Below are 27,830 nucleotides of genomic sequence, written 5' to 3' on the forward strand. Positions count from 1 at the left end.
CTCCCCTCCAATGGCTGGCAGAAATTCTTACCCAGCTGGGAGGTGAACTAAAGGGTGAGACTGCATCTGCAGGGTGGCACCTGATGGATGCAGGGACAAGTTACCGATGAGCTGGCATGTACCAAAGATGGACACAGCCCTCTTGCCAAAGCTCATAGTCCTCCCTAGCGTGTTTATTTTCTTCCATATTTCTCATCACTCTCCACCCACCTATGGTCTCTTCGAATCTTCCCTCAGCATTTTTCCAGCAGGTTAAGTGAGTTGTCTTCACATGTTGGTTCAGATGATACATATTGGATTAGCTTCAGCTATAATAAGAGCTGGAAGTGGATTGATAATACAAAATACTCTAGGTAAGTTTGTTAGGACTTTTGGGTATTTTCAATTCCATGATCCCTCCAAAAAGACATAGTAATGAGATTTCCTCCCCAGGTCCTGCTCCCAAAACTCTTCCATAAATCAATATTGTAATTGCCTATTTGTCCTCTGCTTAATAACTCTTTAGGGCAGTCTTATGCTCTATTCTATCCCCAGTACCTAGAAGTCTCTGGCACATACTTTAAAAAAATAATTACTAGGTTGGGACCTATGTCATCTTTCAGAGGGAGAAGCTGAGGATTTAGCTAGGAATTCACAGCTGACGAAGAACACGGGCATTCTAACTCCCCATCCCTTGACAAGGCTGCCCAAACTGAGGTTGTACTTTCTTAGTTGGGGCCACTTGGGGCACTAGAGCTGCCCCAGGGAAGTGAGCAAGGGAGCAGTGGGGTAGCTTTAAGGATCAACCCCCAGGGACCCTGAAACAGGGTGGCCACCTCTTTATGTTCCCTAACTGGAATTTTCATCTTTAAGACTTCAGGTGAATGTTCCCTCCCCTGGCCCTAAAGGTTTTTCTAGTTGGAGTCCAGACATTTGTCCCTGAGCCATGCCCAGACATGGTTTTAGGCAGGCAAGGTGAGTTAGGACTTGGGTTAGGTTCTATCCAGGGCAAGGGGAAAGAAAAAAGGATGGGCGAGGAGGGGTCTTGAGCGTATCCCAGTTCTACTTCACTACTCTAAGTTTATTTATAATCAAAGCTCAAAATGTGCCAAGGTACAAAAAAGGTGGTCATGGTTAGAAGTGAAACAAGAGATGTGTACAAGTCTTCTTCCCTGCATCTGTGAGATGGAAGCTTTCAGGTTTCCAGATGGGGACCACCCTTTGCACTGAACCAGGTAAGTGTGAGGGATGGGCTGAGGCATGGGGAGTCCTGGGACAGAGAGACTCACAGCAGCGGCTGAGAGTCTGAGGGAAAACTTGTTCCTGGGGAAGACAGTCATGTCCACAGCCTCTGGTGGCTTGGCTGTTTGTGTAAAGGCGGGTTGGACAGAGGGAGGAGCAGGTAAAGCTCAGAACTGAAGGGAGGCTGGTGATGTGGCTGTTCAGAGAATTGGGGAGAAGGGGTGAGCTGGATGAAGGTTTAGTGACAATCAACTGTGGAGCTCACCGATGCTTTACTCTTTCAGATACTCATACCAGCAAGTACCTGCATCCCTCAGACCTAACCTGTGGTCTACAGGTCCTAAGATCATCTCCCCCCAGGAGTCCCTCACTCTGGGCAGTGCCCAGCCAAGGGCTGATCCATGCCTGACACTTCTAGCCAGCCTGCTGCCTGCATGAAGCCCTGTCCCAGAGACTGGACTGCTCCTGGGAAAAGGGTGAAGAAGCCTCTATAAGGGACTTTGGCCTCCCCCAAGAACCTCCCATAGTGGAATGGGAATGGGGGGAGGAGGGCGCATGGGCTGAGTGGATAGGGGCAGCCCGGAGCCAGCCAGGCAGTTTTATTGAAATATTTTTAAATAATTTGCACGTGTTAGTCTTGTGTGTCAGCAATGCTGTGACTGGTTCAGTGATCCCCACAGAAGAGCGAGCCCAGGGATTGGACAGGAAGTGCTCTGTCTCTCGAGTCCATGCTGAGGCTCCCATATACGGGGAGAAAAGTTGGGGAGAGAAGTCAGTCAGCCCATCTGGGGCTGGCACTGTCCAGCAAGTGCGCTCTGTCCTCATGGGGTGTCCTGAAGGCCAGAGTTGCAGGCCCCACTGCTAAGAGCGTGCCCCAGGCAGCTGCAGGCTGGGCGTGGGTGGCTTGGCATGGTGCCCTCGGTGGCAGAGGAGACTGCCCGCCTCACAGTTCAGGTTGCGGTAGCGGGCAACAGCTGGTGTGGGGCGGGGGCACATGGACAGAAAGCCGAAGCTGAAGGGGCCCAGGCAGCAGCCAGGACAGGGCAGCCCCTCATCGGGCTCCCGAGGAACTGAAGTGGGTGGCGAGGGTTCTGTCCGTTCCAGGGCTGCCGCCCGGGGTAGGCTATGTTGGGCCCGGTTCCAGGGCTCCCCAGCCCAACCTTGTGGGGAGTTTACCACCACAGCTGGGGGGTTGTTGTTGAGGGGAGGTACTGATCTAGGGGACCAGGGTTGGGAGGCCGAGGAACAAGTGCTGATGAAGTTGTCTGTGGCCACAGCCAGGGGCAGCCGGGGAGATGGTCCTGGGGGTTCTGGCTCAGGGCTGCTGCCCTCACACTCCATCTTCTCTTCAGCCGAGGGCCCCACAGGTGGAGGGCCAGGACCTGGCAGTGCTGTCTCCATACGTCGGGGGAGCTCAGGGGACGAGGGTAGTGAGCGACAGCGGCGGGCAGGTGTCCCAGGCTGGACCAGCATCTCTGGAGTAGTCACCAAGGGCAGCTGGGTAGAGGGCAGTAGTGATGGTGCTACAAGGGGCAGGGGGATGACTGGCTTGCTGGGTGTGTCCAGAAGCTTGATCTTGCCACCCCTGAGGTCTTCCCGTAGTGAGAAGGGGTTGACTCGAGTCAGATTGTCCCCCCAGTTGGGGGGTGATTCTGGTGATGGGGGCAGGAAGAGGTCTGACCGGCTTCGGGAGAGCCGGGGGTCTGGCCTGGGAAGTGTGGCAGAGGGACCCCTTCTTGGAACAGACCCTGTAGACAAAGAAGTCTGTGATCACTGTTCTCAGCATTTGATCATAACTTATTGAGGGCCTCATTATTCTCCAGGAGACTGGTGGGACTAGAGCTTAGAAAAGGGAGTCCCACAGGGTGCTTTGGAAAGAAGGAATATCACTTCCAGGCCCTTTTCCCCTCTCCTTTCCTTTCTCCCCTCCCTCAGGCTCCAGCATTAGAAAACTACCTTCTTTGACATGTCCTCCCACCCTACCCCACCCCACCCCACCCCAACGCTCAGCCTTCTCTACTAATAAATATACTTAGCCTCCCCCAGATAATTCTCTGAGTTCTAAGGAGGAGAGAGGCAAAAGGACTTCAGTTGGGTCAAGGTCATGCTCACTTACCCTGATTGTGGGTCAGGGAAGTCCTGGTGAGAGGGGCTAGCTCAGGCAGCTGCTCCAGGATCCATTCCAGGTGCTGGGTGATTTCGGTGAAGGGGGCACGGGCACTGGGTTCCATCTGATGGGCAGAGACAGGGCAGTTTCATTCAGTGCTCGGAAAGAGGGTTCCTGAGTTTTCCTCCTGTCACCTGGGACCCATAGGGCATCCTTGTCAGTTCATGGATGGGGTGGGGACAGGGGCAGAGAGTGAGGCTCTTACGCTGCAGCAGTGGATGGCCAGGAGCAGGAAAGGCAGTGGGCAGTCATCCCCTACCAGGGTTCGGAAAGCAGGCACATCCAGGCCAAAGTCCTGTGGGGACAGAGAGGAGGGGCCTCCAAGTCAGCCTTCCTTGGGTTCTCTTTCCGCCCCCCAATCAGGACCTCAACCTGCAGAGAACCTTCCTTGGTTATGAGCCACCTAGTACAGAGTTCTCCTTCCTTTTAAAACCTAGAGACGTTTACCTCTGTACGGGGTAGGTAGTCAGGGTCCGCAGGTACTCGGGCGATGAGCTCACAGAGGACAATCCCAAAGGCAAAGACATCAGCCTGAGGGTAGGAGATAATAATGTTTAGGGGGGAGAAATCGACAGTTGTCATTTCAGAATTTTGCTAGAATATGTCAGAATTAGTTGGGGGTGGGTGGGGTGGAGGGATCAGACAGTTTTCATGTGTTGGAAGGTGCCTGTGAGGGCCTAGGGGGATCTTGAGGGCTCTTGAATATCTGGTAGGGTTGTTGTTGGGATGGGGCCTTATGAGAGTATCTCAAGGGTCTTGTGGAAGGCCTTGGGGATCTGAAGGACTGATGTCTTACCTTCTCATCATACAGCTCACCCCGCAACACTTCTGGAGCCATCCAGTATGGGGAACCCACCACAGCCAATGGCTCCTTCCTTGCCCCTTCCCTGCAGGGGCAGGGTGGTTAGAAACATCCCATTCAGGCATCCCCCCCAGGCAAAAGGGGATGAGGTGAGCTCCCTCCCCACTCCAAGGGAAACGTCCCTGGGGGATTTACTCAGATAAAACTGGGGGGAAACCCAGGACATTTGGGGGGAACAGGGGTATTCACCTCACCTATACACAGGAATCTTTTCAGCCAGCCCGAAGTCACCCACGACAGCTGTGAAGCCTTGGTCTTCCCGTCGGACCAGACAGTTCTGACACACACATACAGCATCCCCAGAAACACATCACCTTTTGCTCTCTGGTCTCCTGATATACGGCCCCAATGCCCTGTCACTCCAGCATAACCCCAGCCCTCTCTGATCTCCCAATTCTCAATGCATCCCAGTATTGCAACATAATCTAACACTCCAAACCAGTGTGATACCAATCCCTTAGGGCACTTCCCTCACTGCAGTCCCCCGGCAATGCCTTGCCACTCCAACATCCTAATATAATCTGTTATCTATATTCCAACATTCATGGGCCAGTTACAACCTAATAGTCTCAACCCCCACTTTCATGCCCTCACCCATCTGGCCAGCCTACCTTGGATGTGAGGTCTCGGTGGAATACACCTTTGGCATGTAGGTACCGCAGGCCTCGAGCAATGTCCAGAGCTAGGCGGAGCCGGACAGGCCAGGACAGGGGTTCTGGAGAGCTGACCAGCTGTTCCAGGGTCCCCCCATTCATATACTAGGGCATAGGAGGAGAAGGGGAATGAATGTCAAGGCTTCAGTCTGTATTCCAGGTCTTCCACTTATAAGCCAAGGATCACTCAGGAGGATCGCAAAGGTCAGAAGGGTGATTCTGTGCTCTAGAGTTCTCCATTTATATTCTAGGGCTGTCCTGTCCAATACAGTAGCCAATAGCTGTGTGCAACTATTTAAATTTAAATATAATTAAACATTCAGTTCCCCAGCACATTGGCCACATTTCCAATGCTCTAGCCTAGCTACATGTGGTTAGTGGCTACTGTATTGGACAGCACAGATATAGAACATTTCCATCACTGCAGAAAGTTCTACTAGTTAGCACTGTTCTAGGGGATACAGAGAATGAGACCAGCTGAGGCCTCTTATATGAGGTTTGCCCAAAGGGAAGTTCAGGTAAGCCTCCCCAGGGAGGAGGACCTGCTGCCTCTCATAATTCTTCAGTAGATCCACCAGGCCTGCTGACCCCCTTTCTCCTTGGTGGTGGTGGGGTTGCCCCATTCCTGGCCTATCCTCACCTCTGTAAGAGCGTGCAGCTGCCCCTGGTGCACACAGACACCCATAAACCTGGAAGAGACAGGGAAGATAGGAGGGTTAGCTGTAAGAGCCCAGGCCCCCCCTCAGTTCCCACTTTTCCCGCGGGATCTCTCCCTTTCCCTCCCGTGCAGCAAGCTGCCCAGCAAGAGGCTGGGCCGTTCACCTTAGGATGTTAGGGTGCCGGAGCCGGTTCATCAGCTGCACCTCCCGTAGCGTGTTGCCCCGGTTACTGGGGAGCCTGTTCATCTTCAGCACCATGACTTGCCCTGACTGTCGGTGCCGAACCTGGGGGCGGCAGGGGCGAGTGCCTGGCAGGTCAGGCCCGGGTCTCGGCCTTCTTCCCCTCGAGCGAGCCGAGTCCCCTAGCTACAGCCTCCGGTCGAAAACTCGGTCCCGCCCCTCTGCCCTCTCTGCGGGTCCTACCTTGTAGACCTCAGAGAAGAAGCCGGCCCCGATCTTCTCGGCGCAGTGGAAATCGTCCACACGCGCCAGGCTGGACACGGCGCTGCGGAGAGCCCGGTAGGAGGAGGGGCGGCCCCGGCCTGGGCCTCCGCCCGCGCCCCCCGGCCCCGGGGGCCCCTCCCCCGGCGCCTCTCCGGGCCCCGGCCCAGGGCCCCGCAGTGGGGGCCGTTCCCCGGCCATGGCCGGGCCCCCAGCCCGAGCCTGCCTCACATGGCAGGGTCCCCAGGGCCCGGGCAGGCCGCGCTCGCCATGGGCGCGGGCCCAGCCCGATCCGGGGCACCGGGACTCCCGCTCCCGCCCTGAGAATGGAAGATCCGCGGAAGGTCCTGGGCCCACCCCCGCCGCGCCGGTTTGCTGGGCCGGGGTGGACGCCGCTCCACTCCGTTCTGCGCAGGGCCTGGGCCTGGGCCGCTGCCGGGAGGTGGCGGCCGCGGCGCTCCCGGGCGCCGGCGGGCGGGCGGGCGGGCTCCCCGCGGGCGGAGGCGGGCGGGCGGCGGCTGCTCCGCTCAGCCGCTGGGGCTCAGGCTCGGCGGCCTGCCGGGGGCGGGGCGGGGCCGGGCCTCGGCTTAACTCCTTCGAGCCCGGCCTCCGGGCAGCGGCCACGCCCCCTCAGGTACGCACCCCACCGGAGGCCCCGACGCCCCAGGCGAGCGAGTCCGGGGCGCCGGGGTCAAATAAGTTCAGGCCCGCGCTTGAATAACCGACGGGAGTTAAGGGCTGATTGTTCGTACGTGAAGCTCTAAACGTCTTTTAGATGCCCCCGGAGAACTCAGGTCACAGTCCGTTGAAGGCGGGGCTCAGGAAGCCGCCCCGGGCCTGGGAAGCCCAGGCCCAGCTGCAGTCGGAGGTAGCCCAGCAGCCTGTCCACCTTGTCGGCCTGCGCCCCAGGCCAGCCTGCTCATTTACCAGCTCTCTTGGACCCCTACACCTTAAACCTCTGGACGCTCAAACACCTCCTGCCTTCCTGGACGGCTATGACACCCGACGGCTGTAGGAAGCCCTTTGCCGGCCCATCCCTGGCTTGGCCCCGACTCCTCACTCCATCCCACCTGCCCCGAATAAAGTGCAGATTGCAGTGCCTCCGCCCATAACCACCCACCCGGACCCCCCTCTATTTTGTGCAAATGACCCTCTCTCTTTAGAGAGAGGCCTCCACCTGCAGGGAAGCCCCTCCTTACGCGAGACCCCACCCCTCAGCAAGACCCCGTCCCCTCAAGGAACGTTTTCCCTCTAAGACCCCCCTTTTCCTCAGTGAGACTCCTCCCCTTCTGGGGGACTTTCCTCAGTATGACATTGCCACCATCAGTGTGTACCAGAATCCCTCAGTTCTGTACCCCCTCCTCTGTGTCCCTCCCACGCAGTGAGACCCCGCCTCTCAGAGTGACTCCAACAGTCATTGTGACCCCACCTTTCAAGGTGACTCCTCCCCTGAGTGTGGCCCAGCCCTTATCAGTGTGACCCCTCTCAGCAGGTTCCGCCCTCCATCACTTAAGAACCCGGTCTGCCCCCTCAGGCCGGAGGAGGAGCCGCAGGTGGCGCGAGGTCGTGAATGCGCACGCACAGTCTCGAGACACTATGAGGCCGCTGTACCCGACGCTTCGGGTTCTGCCGCTGGCTCCTCCCCCCCGGGTCAACGGCGAAATAGCCAATCATCGCCACGGGTGGGTGACGTCACTGGATGCCGGAGGTCGGCTCCCGGGCCAGCGGTTTCGGGGGTCGGTGAGCCGCCCTGCCACCTAGCGGCGGAATGGAGAGCGGCGGGAGTGGAAGCTGCGGGCCTCGGGAGCGGAGACAGGCTGAGCGAGCTGGAGGGAGCAAGGCTGAGTTCTCTTCAGGAGTTTTAAAGTGCTGTATTTTTATTTCTGTGATAAGCTAAAAAGAAAATTAATATAAGCATAGTCCGCATTGCGTGAGTCCTGTCACGCGTTTATGAGAGTTGGAACAAAGAAGTATATTTACTTGTCAAGGGCTAGTGAGAAAAGGATAAAGGCGGTCTTAACTAGTAAATGATGCGTTAGGGTCGAGATGCTGTGCACCGTACAAGGGAAGGTATGGCACAAGTTAGAAGAGAGAAGAACGGGAGACATTCAGTCCTTCCAGAACCAGTGGAGACAGGCCCATCTGAGAACAACCTCTGCCTGAGGCACGTGCATCATGTTCATTTTTCCAGAGGCATTTGGTCTCTCTGTGCACGTTCATTCATCACATTAAGTTCACGTTAACATCTACAAGTATTTAATTTGTGAATTTGTTTTCTTTAGTTGTAAAAGATTTATAAATACTAGGAATTTATGCCTCATTTTGAGAATCAATACTGATTTCTGATGCTTTATCCAAGTTTGAGAATTACTGTAGTTGGTGATAGTAATTCCAAGCGGAAGAGCTATTGTCTGTCTTAGAAAGACCATTGTGGTGGTTCTATGGAGGCAGGGAGACTAATTAGGAGTGGGTCAGTCAGGAGAGGATGAGGGACTGAACTGGTATAGGGATAATAAAGAAGAGGAAACACTCAACTAATATGGGAGGTAACATGGGAAGTCTTGCTGATTGATAGTATCCGAAATCAGTCATCCCTATGGAGAGAAAGTGCATCAGCTAGGATAGTTTTTAAGTTTCTAGCTTAGATGACTGGGTGACATCAACCAAAATAAAAAATCCTGGAGGAGGAAAGGTTGGGGTGGGTGGAAGATAGATGATTGTCATAAGGAAAGGGGTGATGCCATCATCCAGGTAGGATATATAGAGGGAGACATAGGCTGACAATGGAGTCCCAGGGAACACCAACATTAAAGGGTGGGTAAGAGCAAGAGAAGTCCATGAAAGAGACTGAGAAGAAACAAGCTGAAAAGTAGAAAGAGAATCTGAAGAGTGTGGTACCATGGAATCCAAGGAATTGAGAGTTTAGTAAAAGTGGAGTAAAGAACAGCATTAAACAGTACGGGGGGGATGTCTGCTAAAATAAGTAGTTTTAAATGTCCGTTGAATTAAGCTATTAGAGGATCCTTTTGTTGTTGCTGTTTTTAAAACTTTTTGTGATGGAAGATGTCACACACATATGTATATAAAAAAACCAGAAAATAGGATAATGATGCCTTATTTACCTTGGGTTAGTAAATCGATTTTATGGATGACACATATTGCAGAATCACTTACCCATGTCTCAGTTGTACCATTGCCATATGTGACCTGGTCAAGGTGAAAGTACCTGCTTTTATGCACCTTCTATGTCAGTGATTTTTCAATGAGCTCTTTATGGCCAGTCTTGTCTCATCTATACCACTGTCCACTCCCCCCACCCAATTATTTGGTGCATATTTCTGACATTATACCATTTCATTAGTAAATATTTCATTATGCTATCTCTAAAAGATAAGGATTATTTTTTATTTTATTTTATTTTACTTTTAAAGATGACCGGTAAGGGGATCTTAACCCTTGACTTGGTGTTGTCAGCACCACACTCTCCCAAGTGAGCCACGGGCCGGCCTCAGGATTCTTTTTTTTTTTTTTTTTTTAAATTATTTTATTTACTTATTTTTTTTTGTCGTTTTCGTGACCGGCACTCAGCCAGTGAGTGCACCGGTCGCCGCGCTCCCAGCGCAGCACTCTACCGAGTGCGCCACGGGCTCGGCCCTCAGGATTCTTTTTTAAAACAAAATCACAGCATCATTGTCACACCTAAAATAAGAACAGTAATTCCTTAGTATCACCAAGTATCCAGTTGTTCACATTTTCCCTGTTGTTGTCTTATGTTTGGTTTTTAAAAATTGTTTATTTGAATCAAAATCTAAATAAGGTCCATATTTTGCAGCTGATATGTCTTTTAAATCTTTTTAAGTCTTTAAGTCCATCCTTCATCTTTTTTCCCTTACTTTTTTTCTTAGAAACCAGGTCATTTGTCTTATGGAGTTTCTCAAAGTCTGAATTTTGCTGAGCTCCTTCTGGTGTAATTTAGCATGTCCCACAGTCCCCTCTATTTCATGGAAATTGGTGTTTAGAGGCTTAATCAGATTTAGATTTGGTTATTTTGGTAAAACTAATTTATATTTGGTTTTAGTACTTCTATCAGGAGGTATACAATGGTGGGTATTTTTGTGATGTTAGTAATTTATGGTGATCATTGTCTACACCCAGATTTCTCAACCCTGGCACTATTGACATTTGGGGCTGGATAATTCTTTATTGTAGGAGGCAGTCCTGTGCATTGTAGGATGTTTAGCAGCCTCCCTAACCTCTACCGACTGGGTGCCAGTAGCAGCCTATCTTCCTCATGTGACAAACAAAAATGCCTCTGGACATTGCCAATTGTCCCCTGGGAGAAGGGGCAACATTGTCCCTGATTGAGAATCACTGATCTGGGTTCATTAATAGAAGAGTTAGGAAATAACATTCCTATTCTATCATTCCTTTCTTTTAAATTAGGTAGAATACTTCTATAAAGAGAAACGTTTCCACATTAACTATTTGTTAACCAGAGCTGTATTTCACAGGAAAGGCAGGATAAAAGTTTGATTGTTTTTCTTTTATTTTACTAGCTTTCAAAGTAAGGAGTTTGTTCCCTAGCATCTTCCAAAGTTGACCAATAAGGGCTTATTTTTAGTACAATTATGAACTCATAATTTAACACATATGTGATGTGCTTGCTTCCTTGTATGTTCTGCAATTTTTTTTTATCTATTGGAATTCTTTTTTTTTGCCTTGAATTGAAGCTGGGTTCTTCCAGCGAGGATTTTTGTTTACATTTTCCAGGGTCCTTAGGTACATTACCAGTTTAGAATTACTTTAAACTGAAATTTTATCTTGATAGTACTTCATACTGCTCAGGTAGAGTAAATTCCATCTGCAAAATCATGTACGAGCCAGCTTGTAATTATGTATTTTCAGGAGAGATATGCCCCTCTTTTCCACTTCCAAGTTTTGAGATAGGCAGTTTTCCTTGTAGTCCCCTGACAAAGGGGATGGGTGCAGGTTAATTTCTACTTCACCTTAAGACTAAGAGGCAGGTCATTGAGCATGCCAGATTTATGCAGGAAGTTTTCTATTAGACTTTCCACCTTGGGTGGCCACTGAGTTTTTTCTCCTTTTTTCTGTACTTCATGAATCTGTGAAAATGAACCTAAAGTTCATGTGACTTGCAAACACCATTGAGACAAAACTGGCTTCCATTCTTTGCCTAGACTTTGGCTTCTGATGATTTTCCTGCTTTTTAAAAAAACCACTTTATTGAGGTATGATCAGCATACAAAAATCTATACATATTTCTTGTATGCGACTTGATGAATTTGGAGGAAAGTATACACCAATGAAACCATCATCACAATCAATGCTATATACACATCCATCACCTCCAAAAGTTTCCTCCTGCACTATTTATTTATTTAATTTATTTAGTGATAACACTTAACATCAGATCTATCCTCTTTTAGTTTATTAGCATCTTAGAAGATCATAAGGGAGAGAAAAAGAAAAGATCTACTCTCTAGCAAATTTTTAAGTATGCAATACAATATTGTTAATTATAAGTACTATGTTGTATAGTAGATCTCTAGGACTTATTCTTCTTGCATAACTGAAACTTTGTACCCTTTGACTAACACCTTCCCCTTTCTCTCTTTCTCCAGCTCCTGGTTATCACCATTCTCCTCTCTGCTTCTATGAGTTTGACTGTTTTAGGTTCCTCATCTAAGTGGCATCATGTAATATTTGTTCTTCTATGTGTGGCTTGTTTCACTTATCAACTTATCCTAATGTGCTTCAGGTTCATCTGTGTGGTCTCCTACTTCTTAAAAGCTCATCTATGCATTAAAAAATATTTTATGATATTTTATAATTATCTTACCAGTTATAACTTTATTTTATAACTAGTTTATCAGCATTTTCATTTTTCAGTGAGAGCATTAGTCAAGCTAATTAGTTAAACTACAATACTGGAAATGGAAGTTTCTATTGCTTTTTTAAGACCTTTTCTTTGCCTTTGGTATTTTTCAGTTTCACTACAATGTTTTGGACCTGAGTTCTAGCAGATGTACACCCCTTCTCACTTTGTATGTTGCCTGTCCTTAATTCTATTCTCTTTATTTGGGACTCTGGTTAGATATGTGTTAGAACTTTTCATTCTTCCCTTCATGTCTGTTAACATCATTTCGTTTTTGTATCTTCTATATCCTTCTATCTCCTTGCTGCATTCTGAGTTATTTTTTTGATTTGTTTTCCAGTTAAGTAATTCTTTCTTTTTTTTTTTTTCAAAGATGACCGGTAAGGGGATCTTAACCCTTGACTTGGTGTTGTCAGCAACATGTTCACCCAATGAGCTAACCGGCCATCCGTGTATGGGATCCGAACCCGTGGCCTTGGTGTTATCAGCACCACACTCTCCCGAGTGAGCCACGGGCCGGCCCTAAGTAATTCTTTCTTCATCTGAGTCTGATCTGCTGTTTTACCCTTGCATTCAATTTATTTCAACATTTTATTCCTAGAAGGATCTTTTCCCCCTCAAAATTTGCCTATTTATTCCTGATAATTTCTTGGGGCTTGTGTATGTTTGTGATTATGACCTTTATTTCTTAAAACATTTTATACAAATGGTTCTATATTCTGCATCTTACCATTGTAATATCTTTCGTTCTTGGGAGCTCTAAATCTATTGTTTGAGGTTTCTGCTGCTTCATGCATGCATGGTGGCTTGCTTTTTTGGTAAGGTAATCTTTGATTGTGAAGTGATTGTTTGATTTTAATTTGTGGGAGTCTTGTATGTCTAAATTGGGGAAGTTTTCCTCCAGGGAGGATTTGTTTCTGATTCTGCTGTAGACTGGGGTTACCACTACCAGGACTACCCAGTCCCCTCTTTAAGCATTATAATTTAGCATGGGAATACCAGCTTCAGTTATCCCACCGCACCCCTGGCCTAAGATTCAGTCCACTCCCTGACTGTTATAGCTCCTTAGGAGAGGCCATTGTCAAATCCTAGGGCTAAAGGAGATGACAATTGCTGTGTTTTCATGGCAGGGGCTGCCCCTCTTATGATATGACTGCTATCACCCCTTAGGGACAAATTGTCCTCCATGCACATTTATTGGTATAATATCACCAAAGCAAGGGGTGCTCTCAGAATAGCTCCTCTCCTTCATGCTGCCTGTCCTTCCAGCCCCAATCACATTTTATTGTTTTTGTTTTGTTTGTGTTGTTTTTAAGGGGAAGTTGTGTTCTTGAAGACTCCCTTCTCTGTATGAGACCACCAACACCTCAATGACCTGTACAACATATTCTTGACTGCTTTAGATAATTCTCTGAACACCTATTCTGCCATAATGCCAGAAGTGGATGTCTTCCAATGTGCCATCTAACTGGTAATGCTGGCTAATAAAGCTATTGATATTTGAATATATTTTTCATTTAATAAGCCATCTTACAGTACTCATCAGTTCTCCTTGTTTGCCACCTGCTTCTCAGAATTTTGTAGTCAGGCAGATGATAATTTTTTTCTTCCTTTCTAATATTTATGTTCTTATTTTTGTTTCATGCATTATCTAGAATAATGTTGTGTAATAAAGGTGATAGTGATCTTTTCTTGGTTCTTTTATGAAGTGAAGGACTGTCACCTCTACATGCAAGCATCCATGACAAACGTAATTAATTATTCTTAGCATTTTTTCCTGCTAAGCCATGACCCTATTTCAGAAACCCCCCAGTAACATTCCCATAAGTGACCACAGTCAATTGGATTTGGTACAAAAGGTGAGATCTATTTGCCAGTCCTAGCTGTGGTTTTTCTCCTGGATATTGGCTTATTTTAAATATTCATTTTAAGTATTCTTTTAAAATATTCTTTAACATGTTTCTATTCCTAGTTTACTAAAAATCATTTTTTAAAAAAGAATTATAGGGCCGGCCTGTGGCTCATTCAGGAGAGTGCGGTGCTGATAACACCAAGGCCACAGGCTTGGATCCCATATAGGGATGGCTGAGCGTGGTGCTGATGACACCAAGTCAAGGGTTAAGATCCCCTTACTGGTCATCTTTAAAAAAAAAAAAAAAAAGAATTATAAGTGGATATTTAAATTTGTAAAGTATTTTCCCAGTATATGTCAGAGTGACCAAATGGCTTTTATTTCCTGTGGTTTATTCATATGTTAAATGCATTAATAGATTTTCTATTCAATAATTGTTGAAATCTGAAATAAATCCCACTAGTCTTAATGTATATTATTCTTTGACAATATTGCTAGACTTGTTTAGTTCATACTATGCGCCAGACATTTGTGCTCGATGCTGGGGATACAGTCATGAATAGGATAGAGACATGATATATCTGCCCTTATTGGGGTGGTATTGAATTCGGGGGTGATAAAGAGCTGAACATTTGCCCACACTCCCCTCATCCTGAACCTTTGGCAGAAATCACTCAAAATGTGCTGTCTTGGAAGATCTCAGAAAGAGGGAATCTGCCATGGGCTGGAGGAAAGAGGACAATGACAGCAGTCATCCTCCTGTTGCTATTGTTGGTTGGATGTTTTATTTATTTAGGATTTTTCATCTGTGCAACTTGTGTGAGGTCTGTTAGGCCTTGAATTTGTTAGGTCTTGAATTAAGTTTATGCTAATTTTGTAAATTAAATGGAATGTGGGTCTTTTGGTAGGCGGCATGTATTTGACCACTTTTTCAATTCCTTCTGTGGTTATTTTGTTCAGGTGTACCATATCATTTTGGGTTACATTTGATTTATATTCTCCTAGACAATAGTCAGTCTCACAGAGGCTTTCTAGTTTAATTATATAGTTTCACTTAGTATTCTTTTACAATTAAGAAAAAATTCCCACCTGCCTGTTTTAGCCACTTCCTCATGCCATTAGGGGGTTTGTATCGTCTTTCTCTTGGCTAGCTTTGCCAGCAGATTGCTCATTTCGATGTTTTAAATCGCTCTGATAATAATCAGTTCCATCGTCTTTCTGTTTTCTGATTTACTGGTTTCTGTCATGAGCTTCATAAGTTTCTCCTGTTTTCCTCAGCTTTATCATGTTCCTCTTTTTCTAGCTTTTTGAGTTGACTGCTTAGTTATTAGCTAATTAACTTAGTCAGTTGGCTAGTTGGTTTTAGACCTGTTTGCCTAGCCAGGCTGTCGGCAGCATATTCTGCAGAAGCCATCACAGTCTACACCACATGCCACCCCCTCCCTGCGCACATGTATCTGCTTCTCCTTTCTTCCTGGACACATGGAAGACTATACTTCTGAGTTGCAAAATGTTAACAATTGGTAAATCTTAGTGATGTTTATATTTTGGAACTTTTCTATAGGTTTGATTTTTTTCTTACACATTAAAAAGATTTAAAAATACAGATGTCAGGGCCCGATTCCCAGAATAATTTGCAAAAACACTAGGCACGGATATTTTGGAAAGTCACTGTGGGTAATTCTGAAGCACACTCTGCTTAAGACATCACTGTTGTAGAGATGGTGGAGAAGTGGTGGGGGTGGGCGCAGAGATTTCCTGATGAGCCACTTGTACACCAAAGTTGTGAGGGAGTAGAAACTAATAGTGACAAATCCATTTGAGAAGGAGAAAGAGACAGACAGACAGAGACAGCGACAGACAGAGGAGTGAGCAGATGAGTAGAGAGAAGCACATGGCCCTGGGGTGAGAGTGAAGAGCCTTAGCTCTTGTTAGCACTCAAGTTCTCAATTCCAGTTTTCACGAGGCCGGGCTGTACAGCAGGCTATAGTTCCTTCCCTGGATACCCATGAAGTCTGTTCATCCCAAAGATATCCTCTCTTCCTTCCACTCTTGGCCCTCTGTCTCCACTTTGGCCAGCAAGAGTAGGCAACTGTTTCTTAGAACGAAACAGCTCCCACTAGACACTTGTTTAATAATAACATTGACAGTGCATTAGGGGCCAGCAACCGTTTTGGTTTACATATACCATTTAAGTTCATCCTTACATTATCACTATTCCCATTTTATAGATGAGGGAAAAAGAGACAGAGAGGCTTACTAATTTGCCCAAGGTTGTACAGCTAGTAAGGGATGGAGCCGGGATCAACCTTCTTAATCACAATGCCAGTAGAGCAGTCCCTCCTTACCCATGGTCTCACTTTTTGTGATCTCAGTTACCCGCAGTCAACCAGGGTTTGAAAATATTAAATGGAAAATCCCAGAAATAAACAGTTTTTAAGTTTTAAATCTCTCTCTGTTCTGAGTAGCATGGTGAAATCTCATGCCGGCATGTCTTGCTCCATCCAGTCCTGGATGAATCATCCCTTTATCCCATGTATCTAAGGGGCTGTATACATTACTGACCCTTAGTCATCGACTTCCTGTGTTCCTAACAGCCAACCATTGACATCGTCATGGCTTAGTGATCCAGGATCACCTGAAGGAGACAATGATCCTCTTTCTGACTTATCATCCGAAGATTAATAGCAGCCTAAGGCCATGTCACCATGCCTCCGACATTCATCTCACTTCATCTCATCACATAGGCATTGTATCATCTCACTGCATCAAAGGAAGGGTGAGTACTGTATAATAAGGTATTTTGTGAGAGAGAGACCACACTCATATAACTTTTAATACAGTATAATTGTTCTATTTTATTTTTAGTTATTGTTAATCTCTTATGGTGCCTAATTTATAAATTGAACTTTATCACAGGTATACACGTATAAAGAAAAAGTGTATACAGGATTCAGTGCTACCCATGGCTTCAAACATCCACTGGGGGTCTTGGAACAGATCCCTGAGGATAAGTGGGGACTGCTGTATGCATTTGAGGCTAAAAATGACCTCTGACTTCAGCTTTGGTTGAATTTTCATGTTATTTATAAATGATGGTGTGTAACTGCAATATTTTTCTTTGCCCCAATAGGTAAGAGGACATTTAAAAATGTCTGTGTTGTTTTTCAACCTAATTTTTACATTTTTCATTTACAGGTTTATTGTGTTTGTGTGAGAAAATGTGGCTAATTTGTGCTTGTTAGAATTGAGATTTTTCTTTGTGGCCTGTTGTAAGGTCAGTTGTTTTTGTTTAAATCTCCATTGTGGCTTTTATTTTATTATTCCTTTCTCTGTAGCTCTGTCTTGTCTTTAAAATTGTAAAATCATTGTGGTCAGGAATTATGTCTTATTCATCTGTTCATTTCCATATCCACCATAAGGTTATTGCCCAGCAGAGAGATTTAATATGTTAGTAGGGTGAATAAATGAATACCGACCCTTGTGGATTTGAAGAATGTTATACGTCTAAAAAGGCCAAAAGAGACTGTGCCACTCCTTCGATCCAGCCATATCCTACTGTTCTCGATTATTTCTACTTGGATTCCCTCCACCCCCACTCCCACCTCTTTGGACCTCAAACACATAGTGTTGGGTTATCATAATCTTTGGTTTATGACACACTCTCATCACTGGTCCATGCTTTATTTGTTATAATGAGTGATAATAAGCATTTATGAAACCACAATCCCACATAGAAACTGAAATTTTGACAATAACCTATCTAGCCATACAGTTCCCCCTTTCCAATCCATTTTGTCTCAAGGAAAGCACCTGAAACCCGTGTTTATCCTTCCCGTGCTTTCCTTTTTATGAAGTTTTGTTGCATCTTTATTTATTATTTTTATTTTTATTTTTATTTTATTTTTTTGTCTTTTCTGTGACCGGCCGCACCACGCTCAGCCAGTGAGCGCAGCGGCCATCCCTATATAGGGTCTGAACCCGCGGCGGGAGCGCTGCTGCGCTCCCAGCGCCACACTCTCTCGAGTGCACCACGGGGTCGGCCCTTTAGTTTTTTTTTTTTTTTTTTTTTTTTTTTTTTACTTTTATTTATTTATTTATTTATTTATTTATTTATTTATTTATTTATTTATTTTTTAAAATTTTATTTTGTCGATATACATTGTAGCTGATTAATGCTCCCCATCACCAAAACCTCCCTCCCTTCTCCCTCCCCCCCCTCCCCCCCAACAATGTCCTTTCTGTTTGCTTGTTGTATCAACTTCAAGTAATTGTGGTTGTTATATCTTCTTCCCTCCCCCCCCCGATTTGTGTGTGTGTGTGTGTATGTGTGTGTGTGAATTTATATATTAATGTTTAGCTCCCTCCAATAAGTGAGAACATGTGGTATTTCTCTTTCTGTGCCTGACTTGTTTCACTTAATATAATTCTCTCAAGGTCCATCCATGTTGTTGCAAATGGCAGTATTTCATTCGTTTTTATAGCTGAGTAGTATTCCATTGTGTAGATGTACCACATTTTCCGTATCCACTCATCTGATGATGGGCATTTGGGCTGGTTCCATCTCTTGGCTATTGTAAAGAGTGCTGCGATGAACATTGGGGAACAGGTATACCTTCGACTTGATGATTTCCATTCCTCTGGGTATATTCCCAGCAGTGGGATGGCTGGGTCGTATGGTAGATCTATTTGCAATTGTTTAAGGAACCTCCATACCATTTTCCATAGAGGCTGCACCATTTTGCAGTCCCACCAACAATGTATGAGAGTTCCTTTTTCTCCGCAGCCTCGCCAGCATTTATCGTTCATAGTCTTTTGGATTTTAGCCATCCTAACTGGGGTTAGATGGTATCTCAATGTGGTTTTGATTTGCATTTCCCGGATGCTGAGTGATGTTGAGCATTTTTTCATATGTCTGTTGGCCATTTGGATATCTTCCTTAGAGAAATGCCTACTTAGCTCTTTTGCCCATTTTTTAATTGGGTTGCTTGTTTTCTTCTTGTAAAGTTGTTTGAGTTCCTTATATATTCTGGATATTAATCCTTTGTCAGATGTATATTTTGCAAATATTTTCTCCCACTCTGTTGGTTGTCTTTTAACTCTTTTAATTGTTTCTTTTGCTGTGCAGAAGCTTTTTAGTTTGATATAATCCCATTTGTTTATTTTTCCTTTGGTTGCCCGTGCTTTTGGGGTCGTATTCATGAAGTCTGTGCCCAGTCCTATTTCCTGAAGTGTTTCCCCTATGTTTTCTTTAAGAAGTTTTATTGTCTCAGGGTGTATATTTAAATCCTTAATCCATTTTGAGTTGATTTTAGTATACGGTGAGAGGTATGGATCTAGTTTCATTCTCCTGCATATCGATATCCAGTTATCCCAACACCACTTGCTGAAGAGGCAGTCCCTTCCCCAGTGAATAGGCTTGGTGCCTTTGTCAAAGATCAGATGGCAGTAAGTGTGTGGGTTGATTTCTGGATTCTCTATTCTATTCCATTGGTCAGTGTGTCTGTTTTTATGCCAGTACCATACTGTTTTGGTTATTATAGCTTTGTAGTATAGCTTAAAGTCAGGTAGTGTTATGCCTCCAGCTTTATTTTTTTTGCTGAGCATTGCTTTGGCTATTCGTGGTCTTTTATTGTTCCATATAAATGTCTGAATAGTTTTTTCCATTTCTGAGAAAAATGTCTTTGGAATTTTGATGGGGATTGCATTGAATTTGTATATCACTTTGGGTAGTATGGACATTTTCACTATGTTGATTCTTCCAATCCAAGAGCATGGAATATCTTTCCATCTTCTTGTATCCTCTCTAATTTCTCTCAGCAGTGGTTTGTAGTTCTCATTATAGAGATTTTTCACCTCCTTGGTTAACTCAATTCCTAAGTATTTTATTTTTTTGGTGGCTATTGTAAATGGGCAGGCTTTCTTGATTTCTCCTTCTGCATGTTCACTATTGGAGAAAAGAAATGCTACTGATTTTTGTGTGTTGATTTTGTATCCTGCTACTGTGCTGAAATCATTTATCAATTCCAAGAGTTTTTTTGTAGAGGTTTTAGGCTGTTCGATATATAGGATCATGTCATCTGCAAACAGGGACAGTTTGACTTCATCTTTTCCAATCTGGATGCCCTTTATTTCCTTCTCTTCTCTGATTGCTCTGGCTAGTACTTCCAACACTATGTTGAATAGGAGTGGTGAGAGTGGGCATCCTTGTCTAGTGCCTGTTCTTAAAGGAAAAGCTTTCAGCTTTTCCCCATTCAGGATGATATTGGCAGTGGGTTTGTCATATATGGCTTTAATTATGTTGAGATACTTTCCCTCTATACCTAACTTATAGAGGGTCTTTGTCATGAATGAGTGCTGAACTTTATCAAATGCTTTTTCAGCATCTATAGAGATGATCATATGGTCCTGGTGTTTGAGTTTATTAATATGGTGTATCACATTTATTGATTTGCGTATGTTGAACCAACCTTGCATCCCTGGGATGAATCCCACTTGATCATGATGAATAATTTTTCGTATGTGTTGCTGTATTCTGTTTGCTAGTATTTTAGTGAGGATTTTTGCATCTATATTCATCAAGGATATCGGCCTGTAGTTTTCTTTTTTGGTTATATCTTTACCTGGTTTCGGTATCAGGATGATGTTTGCTTCATAGAATGAGTTTGGGAGATTTGCGTCCGTTTCAATCTTTTGGAATAGTTTGTAAAGAATCGGTGTCAATTCCTCTTTGAATGTTTGGTAAAATTCTGCTGTGAATCCATCTGGTCCTGGGCTTTTCTTTGTTGGGAGCCTTCTGATAACAGCTTCAATCTCCTTTATTGTTATTGGTCTGTTCAAATTTTCTACGTCTTCACGGTTCAGTTTTGGGAGCTTGTGTGTGTCCAGAAATTTATCCATTTCCTCCAGATTTTCAAATTTGTTGGCGTATAGTTGTTTATAGTAGTCTCGAATGATTCCTTGTATTTCAGATGAATCAGTTGTAATATCGCCTTTTTCATTTCTAATTTTTGTTATTTGAGTCTTCTCTCTTCTTTTTTTTGTTAGCCATGCTAATGGTTTGTCAATTTTATTTATCTTTTCAAAAAACCAACTTTTTGATTCGTTGATCTTTTGAATTGTTTTTTGGTTTTCAATTTCATTCAGTTCTGCTCTGATCTTAATGATTTCTTTCCGTCTGCTAACTTTAGGATTGGATTGTTCTTGTTTTTCTAGTTCTTTAAGGTGAAGTGTTAGGTTGTTCACTTGCCATCTTTCCATTCTTCTGAAGTGAGCATTTAATGCAATAAATTTTCCCCTCAATACTGCTTTTGCAGTATCCCACAGGTTTTGGTATGATGTATCATTGTTTTCATTAGTTTCAATAAACTTTTTGATTTCCTGCTTGATTTCTTCTTGGACCCATATGTCATTAAGTAGAATGCTGTTTAATTTCCATGTGTTTGCATAGTTTCCAGAGTTTTGTTTGTTATTAATTTCTAGTTTTAATCCATTGTGGTCTGAGAAGATACATGGGATAATTCCAATTTTTTTGAATTTATTGAGACTTGATTTGTGACCTAATATGTGATCTATCCTGGAGAATGATCCATGTGCTGATGAGAAGAATGAATATTCTGAGGTTGTTGGGTGGAATGTTCTGTAGATATCTGCCAATTCCAATTGGTCTAGAGTCTTGTTTAGATCTTGTGTTTCTCTACTGATTCTTTGCCTAGATGATCTGTCTAATATTGACAGTGGAGTGTTCAGGTCCCCTGCTATTATGGTATTAGTGTCTATTTCCTTCTTTAGGTCTAATAGAGTTTGTTTTATAAATCTGGCTGCTCCAACATTGGGTGCGTACATATTTATGATTGTTATGTCTTCTTGATGGATCAGTCCTTTTATCATTAAGTAGTGTCCCTCATTGTCTCTTTTTATGGTTTTTAGTTTAAAGTCTATTTTGTCAGATATAAGAATAGCCACTCCTGCTCGTTTTTCTTTTCTGTTTGCATGGTAAATCTTTTTCCATCCTTTCACTCTTAGTCTGTGTGAATCTTTATGGGTGAGGTGGGTCTCTTGTAGGCAGCATATAGTTGGGTCCTGCTTTTTGATCCAGTCAGCCAGTCTGTGTCTTTTAATTGGGGAATTTAAGCCTTTAACATTAAGAGTTGTTATTGAAAGGTGTTGATTTATTCCTAGCATTTTATTGGTTGTTTGGTTGTCTTAGGTGTCTTTTGTTCCTTGCTTTCTGATTTACTGTTTGGTTTCTTTGTTTGTTGGTTCCTTAGGTTGTAGATAGTGTTTTTGTTAGCTTGTTTTCTCTTCATGAATGCCATTTTTATTGTACTAGCGGGTTTAGATTTTTCTTAGGTTTTTATGGCAGTGGTAGTTATTTTTCGGGAACCAAACCCAGTACTCCCTTGAGGATTTCTTGTAAGGGTGGTCTTGTGGTAGTGAACTCCCGCAGTTTTTGTTTGTCTGAGAAATATACTATTTGCCCCTCATTTCGGAAGGATAGCCTTGCAGGGTAGAGTATTCTTGGCTGGCAATCTTTGTCTTTTAGTATTTTGAAAATATCATCCCATTCCTTTCTAGCTTTTAGGGTTTGTGATGAGAAGTCTGATGTTAACCTGATTGGGGCTCCCTTATAGGTGATTTGACGCTTCTCTCTTGCAGCTTTTAAGATTCTCTCTTTGTCTCTGAGTTTTGCCAATTTGACTATGACATGTCTTGGAGAAGGCCTTTTTGGGTTGAATACGTTTGGAGATCGTTGAGCTTCCTGGATCTGAAGATTTGTGATTTTTCCTATACCTGGGAAGTTTTCTGCCACTATTTTGTTGAATATGTTTTCAATGGAATCTCCATTTTCCTCCCCTTCTGGAATACCCATGACTCGGATATTTGAGCGCTTGAGGTTGTCTGATATCTCTCTCAGATTTTCTTCCATGTCCTTGATTCTTTTTTCTTTCTTTTTGTCTGCTTGTGTTATTTCAAACAGCCCATCTTCAAGTTCAGAGGTTCTCTCTTCAACTTCGACAAGCCTGCTGGTTAAACTCTCCGTTGTGTTTTTTATTTCGCTGAATAATTTCTTCAGTTCAGCAAGTTCTGCTACATTTTTTTTCAGGACATTGATTTCCTTGTATATTTCCTCTTTCAGATCCTGTATACTTTTCCTCATTTCATCATGATGTCTAGCTGAGTTTTCTTGTATCTCATTCAGTTTCCTTAGAATTATCACTCGAAATTCCTTGTCAGTTATTTCAAGGGCTTCTTGTTCTATAGGATCTAGAGTATGAGATTTATTAACTTTTGGTGGTGTACTTTCTTGATTTTTTGTATTTCTGGTGTCTTTTTTTTGGTGTTTATTCATTGTGGCAGGGGGTTTCACAGTCCACCGGTTTGAGACTAATGACTAACTAGGATGTTGCTGTGGTTGCTAATTTGGTATGGCTCCCGCCGTGACTGCTCAGTTGGCCTCTAGTGTCTTGTGTGTGTGGTTGCCTCGGGTCTTGGGCTTCTCCGGGGATCCACCTTTCTGGTCAGCTTGTACTCTGCTGGGCTGGTGGATCACGTACCACAGGGTGTGTGATCTCTGTTGAGCTTTCACTTTCTGTACAGGACTTCTCCCCGTTCCGTGTGCTCTGGCCCAGGCTGTTAGATCGTGCAGTGGCGACCCCACCGGGTGTGTGGTTTCTGTCGAGTCTCCCCCCTCTGTGCACACTGTGCTGGGCTGGGGCGTGTCTTCTGCACCCCTCGTCTATCAGCTGGGCCTTCAAGACCCTGCTCAGCACCGCCTCGCCCAGGAAGTCTATCAGGTTTCTGCTAGGCACAGACAACCGGTCTCTCTGGGTGCCTTTGTAGCACTGTGTAGATCTTTCTCGGGTCTTGTTCACCTTTGTATCCCCCCGGTATAAACCGAGTCTAGTGCCTGCCTGCAGCCTGCTCTCCGGCAGGTTCAAGCGGACCTGGGAACTCTCCTACCACACTATTCCCAACCAGAAATTCGTTAGGCTTTTTTCCAAACTGGTGGTCGCAGAGATGTTATCTGCCTCCCAGTAACAGGAAGTTTACCGGGGCCGGAGTCCAGGGTGTGGTGGAGTGACAGTCGGCCCGCCCGTACTTTCTAGCCCTCCCAACACTGGTCGGGACGCCCCACACCCCCAGCCCCGCCAGAGAACCGCGGAGGGAGTGGGAGAGGAGGCCGGCCCGCAGGGTCCGGAAAGCCCCGCGCCAGGCCAAGCAATTGGGCTCAGTGATGGCCGAGCAGGGCGGAGCTGCCCGCACCTGGGAAAATGGAGGCAGCACCGGGGCAGTGAGTGGCCTGGTGGTGCAGGCGGGAGCCGCGTGGGCCAGGGATCACTCACAGTGCTGTGCCAGGTCGGGCGCTCGCTCTGTCTCTGGTTTGTTGCCTTCCGTGTTCTCGGCGCTGCCGCCTCGGGCTGTTCAGTCGCGGCGCCGCTCCGGCGCTCCCAGGAGTTTTCTTTAATGCCGGCCTGAAACCTCGAATCCTGAATAGGGCAGCTGGCCGCCTTCAGTGCGGCCCCAGCCTCCGGGATCCTGGCTGCATCCACAGCAGCCCTGGCGCCGTGTTCCCTGTTTCAAGACTCGCTTTTGCAGCTAAGAATCAGTTCTTTTCCTGCTCCACACTTCAAAGCTGTTGCCTGTAAATGAGGCAGCCTCTCCTGCCGGGGGCAAAGTGGCGTTGAGCCCCCACGACCGGCCAGCAGCAGCAGTCCTCCCTTAAGAGATGGCCAGAGGAAGGTCCACAAGTTTCCCGGCTGCCTGAGGCCCAGTGGCCACCTTTTCCACCTCAGCTACTCCGCGCCAGCCGCCGCAGCCGCCGCCATCTTGAAACCCCCGCCCTTTAGTTTTTAATTAAAAAAGTTTTGTGTTGTATGTTATCTTTTGGGGTTTATTCTTTTTACTTTGTTTCAATTTTGGTGGTCTCTTGACTTGAGGAATATTTTCAAAGTTCCTATGATTTTCTCTTGTCACTCATCCTCATAGCGGGGATTTATGCTTGCCCATGGTTGACTTACAATCAAGTGATTGATCTGGGATCAGTGTGAAAATGTACAGCAATTCCTGATCAGGATCACAGGCAGAACAGCAAGTTGTAGACTACCGTTCTGGAGACCCAGCAGGCTGTGTGGAGTGGGTGGGGTGCTGTTGTGGCTTTCCCAGCTGGACCTTCATCTTGTCAATGGGTGTAATCTCCAGTTAAACATTTCTTTCCACTGCCACATCCAACACTGGCCACTGGGTGTGGCAGCTCCCATCAGGAGCAAGTTGTGGTTGGGTTACCGTGACAGCTGTCCCCTGGAAGGACGCACAGAGGCAATGAGCATTCCTGTGGGCCCCTCAGCTGGCACCTTCACCCTCTTCCCAAGTTAGAAAACCCTTCAGGGAGTTAGGAATATGCTTTACACAGATGGAAACAACAGTAACGGTCCATTCCACCAACTGGAGTGGCCTGTTTCTTCACAGACCATAAATCTAAGACTAATCTTAACCTCAAACATATGTGTTTTAACTCATACCAATTCTGACTGCCATGGTCTCTTCTGCAGAATTTGTTCTAGTCCCCACATCCTAATCTATACTCTAACTTCAAATTCCAACCTCTCCATTTTTCATTTTCACGTACTGTTTTCTCTAAACTCCAGACATCTGTTATCACCCTCAACTCTTTTCCTCTCTCCCATTCCCACCAAATTCCCACCAAACACTAACTACGAACTGCTATTTAGTTAGCACTACCGTTAGCTAGACACCAGGACAATTGCTCATTATGCATCATCTTATCTATCTTACCCTTCTCTCTGCGGTAGTCACATTAGTTTTCCCATTCTGCAGGTGAGAGCTAGGATTCTCCAGTGAAGCTAGGATTTGACCCAGTTTTGTTTTTGTTTTTATGCCTTTGACTCTAAGTAAAAAAAAAAAAAAAAAAAACCTTAAAGTGGCCTTAACAATAATGAAATTTATTATTTCACATAAAAAGTTTGGCTAGTTCAGTGGCTCAACATTACTATCAGGGACCCAGGCCTTTCTACTCTGCCATCCATCCTTGATGTATTCAGGCTTTGTCCCCAGATCAGTCTTCCATATGGCTTCAAGATGTCCATCAAAGACCCATCATTACATCCCCAGAACGTCTAGGGGCAGGAATAGACATCATTTCTTCTTGTGAATCCCTCTCTCTCTCTCACTCTAATTTGTTGTGTATCTCTTTCTAAGGGCAAAGAAATTTTTCCCAGGACCCTCCTCCACCCCAGCAGACTTCCCCTCATATTGCCCAGAATGCCAGAAGCCCATGCCTAACCAGCCATTGACAAGGGCATTGGGACCACAGTGGTGGGCCTAGACTAATCCAGACTCTTTTTGGGGGCTGGCTCTGCAAGCCTCCCTGGAGTTCCTGGATGCTCCGAAGAACAAAATGAGGAAGAGGGGAGATGGGGGTAGGGAACAGGTATAAGTTGTGCCACCAACAGTGTCTGTCACAGAATCCAAAGTCCGGGTTGTTGGCCTTGACACACTGCTGCTATTCTGGGCTCTCCTTTCGGCTCCCACCCTCACTCTAGCATATTTCCTTAACTGTGAGCCAAGTCCCCTTCATCTGTAACTCTAAAGGACACATACCAAGGCTGTCCTTGGCAGAACAGTGAGAAACATGCTCCTTGGGGCCCAGTGCTCTTGTGCAACTCCCTTGAGAGGTCAGTGCCCTGTGTGGTCAGCGCAGGCGCCATCTTGGTCTGGGGGTGGGGAGAGGAGCAGAGCCTTGCCTAGGAAAGCTGGGCCAGCCTGGCCCTGACTCAGCCCAGAGCTGAGTTCCAGTCCTGTCCCCGCCCCCCTGAGATCTTGTCTTTCTGGTCTGTACTGTTCCTTCTCTTAGAACCTGAATTGTTTTTTTGACAAATTCTAACTTGCCCCCGTGGTCCTTCACCCCAACTTTATTCTCATATCTCCTTACCCTGAACTCCCACAGTAAGACTTCCCGAATTCACTGAATTTATGATCGTTCATTGGTCTCCCCTATGTGTTAGAAGCCTAGAGACAACATTAGACAATGAGGGAGGAAATTAAGTTTAGTAGCTGTGCGCCACGTGCTGGCCTAAGTTCTTTCACGTGCACTAGCTTACTTTATCCTTACAGCACCTCGGTAGGTTAGGCGATTTTAATCTTAGTGTTGTAGTTTAGGAGTTCAGGTTCAGAAGTTAAACCGCCTGCTCAGAGAGGTTAAGGTCTGCCGAAGGCCACAGGCTATTATGAGCCTATGATTGCCCGACTTCATGCCCTGCTCTTCCCCCTGCACCACCATTCTGGCTTCATAGTCTTCATAGTTACAAAACACATTTGCATGCATTAATTTGAGCCTCACAACAGGAGCAGGGTGAATAGTAGTAGTAGCTGCATTTTATAAATGAGGATGGTGGGGTTCCGAACTTAGCTTTTCTGACTCCCACACAGTGCACACTCAGCCACCGGCATATTTGTTGAATGGATGACTCAGACTGTAGTAGGTATTCAGTAAATAATTCTTGCTAAATTACATTATCGAATATAAACTTAATGTCACTGCTTCTAGGTCTCTATGTTCCTTTTTTCCCTGTCACCTGTCCTCTATCACCTCCCCTCCGGGCGCGGGCTTTCCTCGGAGTCCCTCTTTGCCCAGGAACTCCATCCTCCTCGGCGCAGGCTCACAAGGAGCACAGCAGCCACGTCTCCTCGGGCAGGTGCCCGGACAGGGAGGGCTTAAGAAGGCAGTCTTTTGAGATTGAGCCGAAGGGCCCTAATGGTTTTTACTCCCCCACCTGCCACTGTAGGGCTCCCTTCGGTCCTGGAGTGGGGAGGCTGTGCTCCTCAGCCTCTTCCCTACCTGAGGATTTGCTCTGGGCCAGACAGACTTGCAACCTCTGCTTTCCAGTTCTGCTGCTTTGGTCCTCCGGTCATCACACTAGTGCCCCCTCCCCTTTCTCCTCCCTCAGCCCCGCCTCCCTCTGGCCACACAGCCCCGGACACGGTACACACAGCCCAGAGCCTCAGCTCCAGCCCAGAGCCTCAGCTGGAAGGGAAACAAAAGGAATTGCCTGGGTTCCC

At 45.7% G+C, this 27,830-nt stretch overlaps 1 protein-coding gene across 2 annotated transcripts; it reads right to left on the reverse strand.

Moving 5' to 3' along the window:
• Positions 1-1,790: 1,790 nt before the first annotated feature.
• Positions 1,791-6,481, reverse strand: TESK1 (testis associated actin remodelling kinase 1). Of its 2 annotated transcripts, XM_063082281.1 has the most exons (10): positions 5,986-6,481; positions 5,726-5,847; positions 5,544-5,592; positions 4,862-5,008; positions 4,445-4,527; positions 4,185-4,275; positions 3,836-3,919; positions 3,594-3,683; positions 3,338-3,452; positions 1,791-2,969 (listed from the first exon to the last, which is right to left on the reverse strand). In XM_063082281.1, exons 1-10 carry the CDS (start codon positions 6,202-6,204, stop codon positions 2,083-2,085), a joined length of 1,887 nt encoding a protein of 628 aa, XP_062938351.1. In that variant the 5' UTR covers positions 6,205-6,481; the 3' UTR covers positions 1,791-2,082. The 2 variants fall into 2 exon arrangements, with proteins under 2 accessions (XP_062938351.1, XP_062938352.1); XM_063082282.1 differs by lacking the exons at positions 5,544-5,592; positions 5,726-5,847; positions 5,986-6,481 and adding an exon at positions 5,446-5,537.
• Between the last annotated feature and the right edge of the window lie 21,349 nt (positions 6,482-27,830).

This window comes from Cynocephalus volans, chromosome 17, assembly GCF_027409185.1.
Source record: "Cynocephalus volans isolate mCynVol1 chromosome 17, mCynVol1.pri, whole genome shotgun sequence".
NCBI lineage: Eukaryota > Metazoa > Chordata > Mammalia > Dermoptera > Cynocephalidae > Cynocephalus > Cynocephalus volans.

Coding starts and splice junctions, on each gene's coding strand:
- TESK1 (XM_063082281.1), bottom strand. CDS start 6,204: ATGGCCGGGGAACGGCCCCCACTGCGGGGCCCTGGGCCGGGGCCCGGA. Junction 5,593..5,725: donor CGGCACCCTAACATCCTAAG/GTGAACGGCCCA, acceptor TGTCTCTTCCAG/GTTTATGGGTGTCTGTGTGC. Junction 3,453..3,593: donor TGGCCATCCACTGCTGCAGC/GTAAGAGCCTCA, acceptor TCTGCCCATCAG/ATGGAACCCAGTGCCCGTGC.